This window comes from Opisthocomus hoazin, chromosome 11 (assembly GCF_030867145.1).
Source record: "Opisthocomus hoazin isolate bOpiHoa1 chromosome 11, bOpiHoa1.hap1, whole genome shotgun sequence".
NCBI classification, from domain to species: domain Eukaryota; kingdom Metazoa; phylum Chordata; class Aves; order Opisthocomiformes; family Opisthocomidae; genus Opisthocomus; species Opisthocomus hoazin.
Window position 1 is genome coordinate 16,213,964 of NC_134424.1, and position 12,241 is coordinate 16,226,204.

Consider the following 12,241-nt stretch of genomic DNA (forward strand, 5'->3'; position numbering starts at 1 on the left):
TGCTCGAACAGCAACAGCAAGAATTGTGACGAATCTTTCTCTGCCTGTTGCATCTCTTATGCTTATGGCGATTTGGAATAGAATGTGTGTCAGAGCTGCCAGCACAGACATTCTTAGGCAACAGGAATGAAACAAATTACCCACTAAAGACAACAAAGATCACTCTGCAAGATCAAAGTACAAACCAGCAGGATTTTTAACAAAGAAAACAGTATCTGAATCGGGTTAACACATTTCTCCCCTTTTAGAAAGGGATATTCACAACATATTCCTAAATTTTGGCATCAGAATAAAAAGCTATCAGAAGCACTAAATATCTTTATAGTTTGCAGGAAACTACTCAGCATTAACTGAAATTCAGAAAGTCTCAATCCAGTAAAAATGGTGCAGTGTACGATGTCTGGAATTATTTGAGGGCAGCCTTCCATTTGCCTGTTTCAAAGTTCAAAATACAAAGGGTGTCACCAGACAGAAGCTTTCAGAATGTACTCTTTAGATCTCATATACGCTATGGACTGCTTGCTGCAGGCCCCATGAGAGACAGGTGGCCAAACCTATTGTTCTGGTTTCCATTTGATAGCTTGTTTTAAGAGACAGACAGAAGCATGTGACACTAATGTAATATGCTAATATTACTTCCTACGAAAGAAACTGATAATTGTGAAGTTCAAAATTTGCAAATATAAAAAAATACTGATAGGAAGGTATTTCACTAGTAATCATAAGTGGAAATGAAGAAAAAACAAAACAAAGAGAATTAAGAAAAATTATACCAAATAAAAACCTCTTTGCTATAAGGTAATGCGTATTAAGAAGTTTACCCAGAACTAGCTTACAGCATTGTAGGAAGGCAAGAAATTAAACAGTTAAAGCAAAACAAAGAACGGAAGTGCTCACTCAGAACTTCATTTATCTGATTTGGCATCAGCAGCTTTAGATTATGATGTATCAATTAGACTTGACAAGAAATTTTATAATCGTTGCCACTGTTCGAGTAATCCACAGAGAAAAACTTTTTGCACTTACCTTATTATAGACAGAACAGCAGGATTACATTTTATTTTTCTGATGAATAAGGGCCAAAAATGTCCCAGCTAAATAAAATCCTTGCAGCACTGCACAACCATCAACATTCATCTACCTGCTATTTCAAGTAAGCTCACAAAAGGGTTAGTTAAAAATGTAAAAACAAAATCACCTGCAGCGCAATCGTGGTATTCTTCGCAGGATATTTCCCCACCAGTCCTTGTTCTTTGCGTTTCTTGAATTTCCTAAAGTAGTCCTGTATCAGGAAGGTGGCATAGAACTTCCCCACGGTTACCTCATCATCTAAACGAACAGACCAGACAGATCTCTCCCAAGTCAGCACATTTATCAATAGCCTGTACACTCATATCTGATCTGGGGGGAAAAATGTGATGGGTGCAATAGGTACTATGCTCTCAGCATACAACAACGGAACCTGTAACTAGCTGAAAAGCAATGTTTTAGCAAGCAGTTTAGGCTCAGTCAGTCAAGTTAACTCATCCTTAATAAAGAAGAAAATACAATACTTTACCAAGTCTCATGTACTTCTAAGTAAGTTCGTGTAAGTTTCTAATAAAACCATAAACATGTTTGTGTATGCATAGAAGCTGAAAGACTGGCTTCAGTCTCTTGGAATAAATGGATTAAAATAAAAGCTACTATATATAAACTTAGGTTCATAAGAGTGACTCTATAAAAAAAAATCCTGCTTGCAACATCTATTCTTTTTTCACTGCTGAACCAAATTTGTTTAGTCAGTGTATCAATATCAGGTTGGTCTAATTGCATAAGGACTTGGGCATCTTTACAGCCTGCTTTGGTGGGCACAATTTTTTACTGGTGTCATGCCCTTGCTGTAATAACTGAGCATCTTCCAGTTTTAATTTTATTTGTGTCCCAGGTGCTTATGTTGGGCTGTATCTTCGCTATCTTATTGTCACCCAGTAAGATGATTCTAGATTCTGAGGAAATCCCACAGGAGTTACGTTTTCACATATTTTCTATGAGGCTCTTCTGTAACTGAAGATGTGGTCCTTAGGCACCTTCTAGATGGGTGATGATGATGACAGTAAATATGAAACAACATGGCGCTTTCCCACATTATTGTATGGTATCAGCTCTGCAATGCTGACAAAAATGAAAAGAACTTCCATTGGTTAATTTAGTGCAATTCTAAAGATATGCAAATAGCAAGTGCAGTAAAACCTCGCATTTTTACAGAGTCACTGTTGTGAACATAATCCAAGTTTCAAAGTTCAAAGGCAGGTGCCTTATAAGGGTATCAAAATCACCTCGTTCATAGCATTTTAAGAATGCACGTGCCTATTTTATGAGTCCCATTCACTCATTCAGCTGTGCAAGTTCAATCTCTTTATGAGTAATGCTTGCCAGAAAACTAGGAATAGTTTTCGACTGAAAAACATTGCTTTAGTTTTCACAGACTTTTTTCCTCCTAGAGCTATCTGGCATGAAGTTCGCAATTTCCCTTTCAGCTGTGTTGCCTAATTTCTCAATTTTTTTCTGTATCATGACATAGCTGTTTGCACCATGGTTGCTAGTTGGCTACTGCCATACATAAAGGAGGGCTGGTGTGTTTTAGGCATCAAAGTTCTCTCCACCATTAGGGCCCACATCCAGACAGGCAGCAAGTTCCCATCATTCCAGTTGCCCTTGCTGGGACAGACAGGTGCTTAACCCATCTCAGGATCTGGGTTATTCTGTGCAGTTGTGACTTGACTAAACACATAAAATCTAACATGCCCAGACAGATTTTAACACACCTTCGTAGGCATGTGTGGATATTTTTTAGTTTTATGTCATTTGTTTTGTCCATATTTTAACTCTGTAATGGAGCTTTAGGATAGACTAGAGTTTGGTTTTTTTGTTTTGTTCTGTGTGTGTTTTTACTTTGTTTGTTTACATACGAACACATTCTGTTAAGCAAGCTTTTTCTCTAATTGACTGTCAAGCAATTACTCTAATCAATTGTCATATACCGTAATGTCATACAATAACATTTGATTAAAATAGTCTCCTTGTGTCTTCTTTTTATCAATAATAATACATCCCAATGTATCTCACTAATGATAGTATTTCCAATAGTACTTTTACCTGTAATATGACAGCTTCTGCTAATTTGAATTTAATTAACTTTCTTCTTTTTGTGACTTGTTCTCACATCAATAAAAAGGATGGGGAAATCCAATCCATGTACAATACTGTTTGAACTCATTTTACCTCTGTGACAAAACTTGTCTCAAAATGAATCCTCTATCATTTGAAATAAGCTCCTCTCATTACAATGTCTGAAATGGGCAGTATGCATGGGAGAAAGTATGACAGGCTTTAACTTCAGTAAAAATGCACTAGGGATGTATTCTTCCAGCATTTTATTTGTCTTTGAATGTATCAAAGCTAAAATAATTATAGTAATTGCTTTAAAGTATCTTGGTTGGGAGACCAGTCTGTTGCAGGAAATATCTTAGCACATTAAAGAGCCTGCTCTGCCAGTACTGACATCTCTTCAAAGGCCCAAGTCCCCAGTTCCCACTAGGAAATAGCAGGGACTCCACAGCTCACAAGAAACGCTCACCAGTCTACAGATTCAGTCTCAGCAGTAAAAAGCTTTTTAATTGACTCCATAACTCTAAACTTTTTGTGAACATTTGCATTGATGTTCATCTGTAATCTCCCTTGGAAGCTCCTCAGGAGACTAATGGTGTTTGGTATTAGGAAGAAATCTCTTACAAAGCATCTAATCTAAACTTGCCTTCCTTAGTTTAGCTGAATCCATTAATCTGCAATGTAGCCTTGGTCAAACTTCCCATATAAGCCTTTCCCCATCCTTTATACTATTTTGTTTCAAGTATTAGAACAGAACTTTTAAGGAAGTCATATAGCAAATGGCTCCTAGAAAGAACACGCACATAGAAGGGACAGACTTGATATAACACATACTGTTATGGGTTGCACTGACAGCATGTCTCCAGTCAGGCTACGACATTGCACGACTACTGACTGTACCTGAGACGACAACCCCTGCGAAGTCTCAGGGTGCAGAAATGACAGGCTCTTATTGATCAGTCTGGACACGCACGAACTTTTTATGAGCAAATGCATGAATGCATTACCAGTTTGCTGCACTGTGCATGCCAAGGCCTGTACGTACAAACAAGATGCACATGTGCTTCACAGGCACAGTCAGTAGTACTGCAGACACGTGCACACAAGAACTGAAGCCTGGCCAAGGGGGGCCATCCTTGACTTGGTTTTTTGACTAACACACATATAGCCAGATATGGACAGGTATAGGGAGGCAGCTAAGCATAACTGACCACAGAATAGACAAATCTGTAATTACAATCAGTGACAGCAAAAGGAATCATTTCAGCAGGAAGTTTTGGAAGAGGGCAAAAAATATTAGGCAGGATTAAATGGGCTTGCAGGTAAAGACTGGGGAGTTTAGAGAATACAGGCAAATCTTTAGTGAGTTTTATGTATTTCCCTTGCTTTCTGGTCTCCTAAGAATTTTAACTCATTCATTTTTCTGTACCGAAAATGTGTTGTTAACTATTAACAGTGTAATTAATTATAGAAATGAGTTATTTAACCAGTACCAATAATTAACTAACTGTTCACTTCTAGTGTATCTATTTATAATTCAGGAAAAAAATGCTACACTGATTATTTTTATTCTACTCTACCAATAAATAGTTCTGTTTGTGTTCTGGAGACATGGTCACGAGCACACAAAGGATCTAGCCTTCAGTAATATCAGCAAAAGTAATACTGGAGAAAAACATTATTAATAAGTATTGAGCAGTCTAGTTTAAATGCAAGTGATTTTAACATATTGAATTTGGATGCTTCGTTGATGTATATTGAAGAGAATCTTCTGTCCCCTAGCAGACTGCTATTATCAGCTGCCATTGGTGTTACCGCCATATACAATTTTCTATGTATATTAAACATCAGTAGAAACTAGTTTCTGATGTATACTAAGCTATTTTACACTCCTATGGAATAGGAATGTAAAATAGCTGTATTCCTCTTTTTTCTGCATAGATTACAATATTTTCAGTTTTCAGGTAAGTTACAAGAAGGTCCGCAGAGAAACAAACCAAACTGAAATAAAAAATTCGTAAATCTTAATGACTTTCCAACATGTTCTTATTTATACTGAGTGTAGAAGCCATACTACTTCCTATCAATTGAGCAGCAATCCAGGTTTTCAGCCTTCTAGCTACACTGAAGAGCTACATTTGCAGAATAAATATTAGCAATGAATTTTAGTATAGCTGAAAACAAATGTACAGCTTATATTCCGCAATGAAATGAAGCTGAAGTTAACAGTGGGTTACTATGTAAGATTAGTTCTAGGAATGTAATCTTTACAGGTTCTTTGTCAGACTGATTTAGGCAGGCACAGCTCTCTATTCTGAAGCATGCATCTCTTTCAATAAAAAAATGTAGGGGAATAAAGTTGGCAAGAGGCAACACTAATTCCATGCCACCACCCTAAAACAGAATTGCTTCAGAATATTCGGAAAGACTCATAGTTGAAAGGAACAGAGGCTGCAGAAAAAGCTCAAGCACATAGTTACAATAACAACAAAGCAATTCATCTATGCCATGCAAGCACTTAGGTGTAAGGCTAAAAACAACAGAGTAGAACACAAAAAGTTGTTTTAAATGTGCAGTATCAGTTCCCCTTTGGATAGTCAAATTTGCTAGATTTTTGCCTTCAACCCCACTACTACCTGGCAGCCACCACACCAATAGCAAGTGGCTCCCTTCAGCCAGAAAGCTAATGCTGCTTCTTGGGTCATGCTGAACAGCAGTGCAGCCAGCATGCTCTTCCTCCCCCAGAGACGGAGAGGGGGTCACCTTCAGAAAGGGATCAGCCTCCACCACCATCGGGCCTGGGATCTTGAGTCTGCTTCCAAACCTGAGTCTGATCAGTCTTGAAAGCTGCCGTAACACTATAAAAGCACAATAAACTACAAGAAATACCAGATGATTACAATGGATCTGTGTATTGGATGTCTAGAGAAATGTATCCTGGGTGTGGGTGACAGTGCAACAGATCCTGCACCTTTAAAACTTGAAAAAGCAAGTAAAAACCAGTCACCTAAACCTATGCTACAGCATATTAAGGAAAATATATATACTGAAAAAGGCTAAATATATATATCAGAATATATATATTTAAAAAGAGAGATTTAACAAGTATTTGATATGTCATTTTACAGCACGTAGGAACAACTAATATACGTGCCTTGTAGTTCTTGGAAACGTATTGGTGTCATTAGAATTTAGATACCTCCTCACATGGGCCATATTTATATCTCAGTCATACTCGCACAAATCTGAACCACTTCCATTATCTGTTGACTATGGAACTGCTCTGATTTAAACTAGTGTAACTGAGATAGTTTAGCCTCTTGCTTTACTGATTCAGCAAAAATATATTGTTAAGCTGGCAATTAAATTATTTTTAGTTTTCTCCCAGAAGTATTCAACATACACAAGGATATAAGCTATAATACAGTGTACATTGTCAAGCTCAATTAGAACAAAACATGTTATTTTGCTCAATGCATTGAAATAAAACTAAGTTTAGTTTATTTTGCTGAATGATTTGAAATCAAAACTAGATTTAGGTCTTATAAGGTATTTTTTTCAAGCAAGAAAATAACCATAACATTTTCCTCTCCTTCTTTTTGATCTAAGGAGGTTGTACTTATCAGTCCTATACGTATTATCTAGTGTAACAGGATATAATTTTCTCTGTATTTATTCTGTTATTATTGTTTGTTGTCTTTTAGTGACATTATAATTGCAAATTTTAGTAATTTTATTTCTTTGGTTCCTAACAATCTAGAAAGACCAAAATGCACAGAGAACAGCATATTGCAAAGTTTATAGACTGACCGCCAGCTGGAGGGACAACTTGGTCAAGTAATTTCATGCTCGTTTTCTTCCATATTTTCTTTATAACTGCTCTAAGTTCTTCATTTGCTTGCTCCAGGTTACCTGTGGCAATGAAATACAAAAATGGAGGATGGCAATTATGTTTCAACCAGCTGCAATGAATGATCCTTTGGATATTAATTAGCTGTATACAAATAAAGACTGTAATAGGGGTCCTTCACAGGAAGCCTAAGCTACATGAAGTAGCAGACAACAATACTCCAGCGACTAAAGAGAAGAAAGGATGTAAGGCAGTGAGCTCCTGGGGCTTTCAGATCAGTCTCTGGAGTACCACGGAGGTCAACCGTAATTTATAGATCTTGACTCTACTCTCACTGCTTAATAACTTCTGCTTAAACTGCATGGAAAGTGAGGACTTGCTCTTTATGAGCCACTTCTTTCTTGATCCAAAGATGAGCCTTTATTTGTTTAATCATAGGAATTACTCAGTTGTACAGGCTTGAAAGTTCAAGCAACTGACTACTGAGCAGTTTTTCATCTCTTGCAGTGATCACCAGAGAAGCCTGAGGGGCTTAATCTAATCAGTTTGTTATTGACAGTGGAACTCAAATTCTGCTCAGAATAGCAGAAGACACAGAATAGAAAGTAGTAAAAGATGGCAAAATTATGAAAAAATGTATGAAAATAGAATGAAAATTCTTTGAAACATACCACTGTTTTTTAAAACTTTTTCCTCTTTGATGCAAATGACAGAAATCCATTCAACCCAGTCAAAACTGGGCATGTTGCTTTCAAGTATACAAAAGCATCAGTTGCACCAACATGGGATCCAAGGCAGCAAGTTAAGAGTAGTGAGGAAGGAGCATCTTGGTTGGACAGAAGGGGGAACTCATTCATTCCTTGCAGCAGAACTCCTGTTATGCCACTGCTACATGTTTTTATCTGACCAGATAAAAGCATATAATAATTTCTGCGATTTCTTGGGCTCTGGCCTCACTATCCCTTCCCTTTCATTTTCTCGCAAATCATTCCTAGCAGCAGTGAATACAAACTGTGATCCAAATCTAATGAGACTAAGGCAGCCTTACTCAGGTTCAACAGAATGAATAAAGTAAATTGTAGCTTTTCCTCACTGTACCTTCTCACAAGTGCAGTAAAGGCTTTACAGCTACGAACCTTACCTTCTGTTTTTATCTTTAGAGCAGTCCTAACCAAAGCAAACAAAGTAGCGTTGAACATGACGGTTCCATCACTGTTTAGTGGCATATTCATGGCTACTAATCTCTGTAAATGAGGAAAGGAAAACAAATTTTGATGCCGGTTTGTTTGAAAAAACCTCCTGTAATGTTCACTTCTGAAAAGCTGATGTATTCAAAGAATAATATGCACTGAGAGGCATAAAAATTATAGAAGTCTTCAAAAAGGTTGAGTTTTCCATCCTAGATGCTATAGTAATCACCCAATATTGCTGTTTTCTTATATCAATCACATGCATGCTTATACAAAAACTAAAATGGTCCAGTAGTTTTCATGAGTCATTTACTGAGTTAATTTGCAAACACTGAAGCCCAGTCCTGGGCTATGACTGCAAGTCACACTATGCAAGTATTAATGACAAATGCAGTTATTTAAGAGCATGCACTCCAGTTGCAATCATGTTCCAGGTTTCCCATGGGTTCCTCCAGCCTCATGCTCCATGAAGAACCACAGCACCACTAGCTTGTATCAACTGATTCAGTTCTCAGGTAATTCTCAAGTGATGCTGTGCATCTCTTACACTACCTACACTGAATTAGTGTGAAAGGGGCTCTCCTCTTTTGATCAGCCCATCTCTGCCTGAGTGTTCATCTTTCAGAGCTGTATCGCTGTGACCCTGTCTGTCAGAAGAACTCTATTTAAACTATCAAAATCTTTTCCTAATGTCTGATTTGGATTTTCTTCTATTCCAGTCTAAAATCATCATTCAATTGGATAATTTATCTTAACAGATACATATAGGTTTGCTTTAAGTATGCCTTGTGGCATTCCATTTCAACCCAGTGTTTTATACATCAACTTACCTATTTATAAAACAGATACAAAACAAATCCAAATGACAGTGCTGTTGTAATACTCCTTTAATTAAAAGGTTTGCTCTTACTCCTATTGACATTGCTAAAGCCACAATATCCATAGTTCTGAAGTCCTCAAATAATGTAATAATTATTCATCTCCTTTGTTTTTTTTTTTTATTTTGTGCTTTTCAACTTTTATTTGAAAAAGCCATTAATCCTCATCTAAATTACACATTGTGCCTGGAAAAGTCTACCTAATTTTAAATTCCCTTTAATTTTCAGTCTTCTCACTCACTGCTACATATTGTATTGCACACCATTATTCACTTCAGCTTGGTTTTTCATCTTGCAGCCCCCACACTTCAATCTCATTTCTGAGTTTCATGTGCAGCAGACTTCTCATGAATGCAACTGTAAACGTACCGTATCAAAAGTTAATTGTCAATTAAACTACCACCCTCTTCTCCCTGGGACTGAAGAGAAATCAGAAATGTCACTGGGCTGCAGTAGTCTTATATGTGACACAGAAATGCTGGGATGAGGTAGTTCATATATGTGACTATAACAGACTAATGATAGATTTACAGACTGACTTCCTTCATTTTGATGCTCTGTGAAGAATTTTAAATTGGTGGTAACTACTCAGATTAGTATACTGAAAGAAACGACACTAATTTTGCTGTTTTAAATTAAGCCTGCAAAAAAAACTGGGTAAACTAGAGAGTGGAGACCTTGTGAACAGACAGGATTATTGTGCATAGGTGACACATATAGGGGAGAACTGAAGGGATGAATGAATGAACTGTGAGAGAAACCTAGAAAGAAAATAGGGTAAAACCTACCTTGCAGGCCACTCTGTGAGGGCATAATTTGCCAAAACCAAGTGGTGGCTGAATGCGTCTCAGTAATGTAACCACATCAAGATGTTTTATCCTTCCCCTAGAACCAACACATACCAGTTACCCAACATACATCCATTCCAAAAAAATATACTATGCTCTGCTGTTATTGGTTCTACCAGTTAAATCTTATCAGAGAAATGATCTAACTTACTTTGCTTCAGGGTCATATTCTGACCATATCCTTTTGAACTCATCCAAATGATGGGGACCCAGAATAGACCAGTCACGTGTCAAATAATCAAAATTATCCATAATGACAGCCACAAATAAGTTTATAATCTAAAAAAGCAATTAAGAACAATCTGCCTTAATTATTTTGAAATTTAAAAAAATACTCAGTAAATAAAATTGTTTTTTAAGGTAGCAGGTTAAGAATTCAAACAAATAAACTGATCTCATAAGTTACGATTTTTGGCAAATATCATCAAATAACACTGAAAATACTTGCTACCCATTTAACTGAATAACTGGAACTTTATCAAGTAATGACATGACAAGAGCATGATTCTATCTTAGAGTACTAGTCTTTGACATAGGCTGCAACATGGTTTTGTTTCTCTTCCTTGAATCCCCAGATCCCACTACATCAGATTAAAGAATGGATCCAATACATGTATTTGACACAGTGTAGATCTCAGGAAGGAGCTTTTGTATTAATAGGATTCAGTGTCATGACTATAAGACTTCTGCATATGTTTTGTTAACACAGAAGATGACATAGAACAGCAGAACGTGTATCTTTACATTAGCTCACAGAATTCTGTTCGACCACTCTCCTTTTGCAAAGAGAACAGTACTGTGAACAGAACAAATCAATCAGCTTTGACCAGACACCTGCAGTGAGGAAAAACATATTTCAAAGATTATTTTAGAGCAAATGGATTAGGGAGAAAGGTTATCATTCACATCTCATGTGCCACAGTTGGAGCACACTTGTAGAGACACGAATCCAAATTCTGCTACGTTTAACTAATATAAATAGCATTACCAGTACGCCAAAGGAATTGCAGCTTTATTATCAATGAATATTTAATTATACTATTGAGAAATGCATGAAATAATAGCTGATAAAAAGACTGTTAACTTAGCTTTCAATCGTGCAACCAACCACTCCTGCATATGGGTAGTCAGGAGAACATCTTGCACATGGGAATTCAGACTCGGAATGGTTTGGGTTGGAATGGACCTTTAAAGGTCATCTGGTCCAACCCCCTGCAATGAGCAGGGACATCTTCAGATAGACCGTGTTGCTCAGAGCCCCGTCGAACCTGACCTTGAATGGTTCTAGGGATGGGGTATCTACCACTCCTCTGGGCAACCTGTGCCAGTGTTTCACCCCCCTCACCGTAAAAATCAGTAAAACATACAGGATTTAGGGCTGTGTATGGAAAAACATAATCTTGCAAAAATATTGTAGATACGGGATTTTCAATTGTTCTCTGAACTCACTACTCTTTTAGTTCAGAAGAAAGTCAAAACACCACAGCTCATTTCTGTTAATAAGCATAAGCTAGACTCACCAAAAATGCACAAAGCATGTAAAAACTGATAAAATAAATTATGGCAAAATTGCTTCCACATGTGTATTCTTCCCCTGGATTATAATCAGATTCTGGATCACAGCGTTTTCCAGGTAAACATGCCAGCATGATTTCCTGCCAGGCTTCTCCAGTTGCACACCTTTATAAGGTCACAAAGATAAAATAAGCATTATTTGATAAAAATGGATTAAAGATGTATCAGTTTGTTAAGTTCGCACAAAATGCTTGGAGCTGTACAAGCACAAATGTGAAGACAGATCACATACTTTTCAGAGCAGGAACTAATCAAAAAAATATAGAGCAAGTTTCAGAAGTGACAGGCATAGATCTGACATTGCAGACACGTTTTATAAGGTAGACTAATGCACCATAAAGGCTTGCATATAAAAATTTGAATCCCAAACTGTGATTTACAAGTTAAATGCAGTGGAGCTGCTGTATATGAAAGTGGTGTTGTGTATGAAAACCTTTCATAAAAGTTGAAAGTATCTATTTGTAAAAGATGAATTGCCTTTTCCTCACCATGATTGAAGAAATGCTTGTCTCTAACTTCTGCTACTGCATTTTTTACATAGTTGGATAATGCCTCTCTACACACCCATGACTTCAAATATTTAAAACACAACTATATATTTATGACTTTTTTGCCTGTGTTCATTACCTAGTTTCAAAGGCAAAAGTCTTTAAATGCATAAAGTGACTTAGATCTCATTGGGTGATGCCTTTGGTCTCAGATAACGAATGACCTGCCAGTTTTGCCAACCAGGTTAGTGACAATGCACAG

General features: G+C 37.0%; 1 protein-coding gene across 22 annotated transcripts in view; it reads right to left on the reverse strand.

Moving 5' to 3' along the window:
- Window positions 1-12,241, reverse strand: part of CACNA1D (calcium voltage-gated channel subunit alpha1 D) — a 195,671-nt gene that overhangs the window by 25,109 nt on the left and 158,321 nt on the right. For all 22 annotated transcript variants that reach the window (XM_075433149.1, XM_075433151.1, XM_075433166.1 and 19 more), the window contains 6 exons: window positions 11,437-11,596; window positions 10,068-10,195; window positions 9,857-9,953; window positions 8,142-8,244; window positions 6,961-7,062; window positions 1,199-1,329 (listed from right to left, as the gene is read on the reverse strand). In XM_075433149.1, the coding sequence (XP_075289264.1) occupies window positions 1,199-1,329; window positions 6,961-7,062; window positions 8,142-8,244; window positions 9,857-9,953; window positions 10,068-10,195; window positions 11,437-11,596 (721 nt within the window). The remainder of the gene's footprint in view (window positions 1-1,198; window positions 1,330-6,960; window positions 7,063-8,141; window positions 8,245-9,856; window positions 9,954-10,067; window positions 10,196-11,436; window positions 11,597-12,241) is intronic.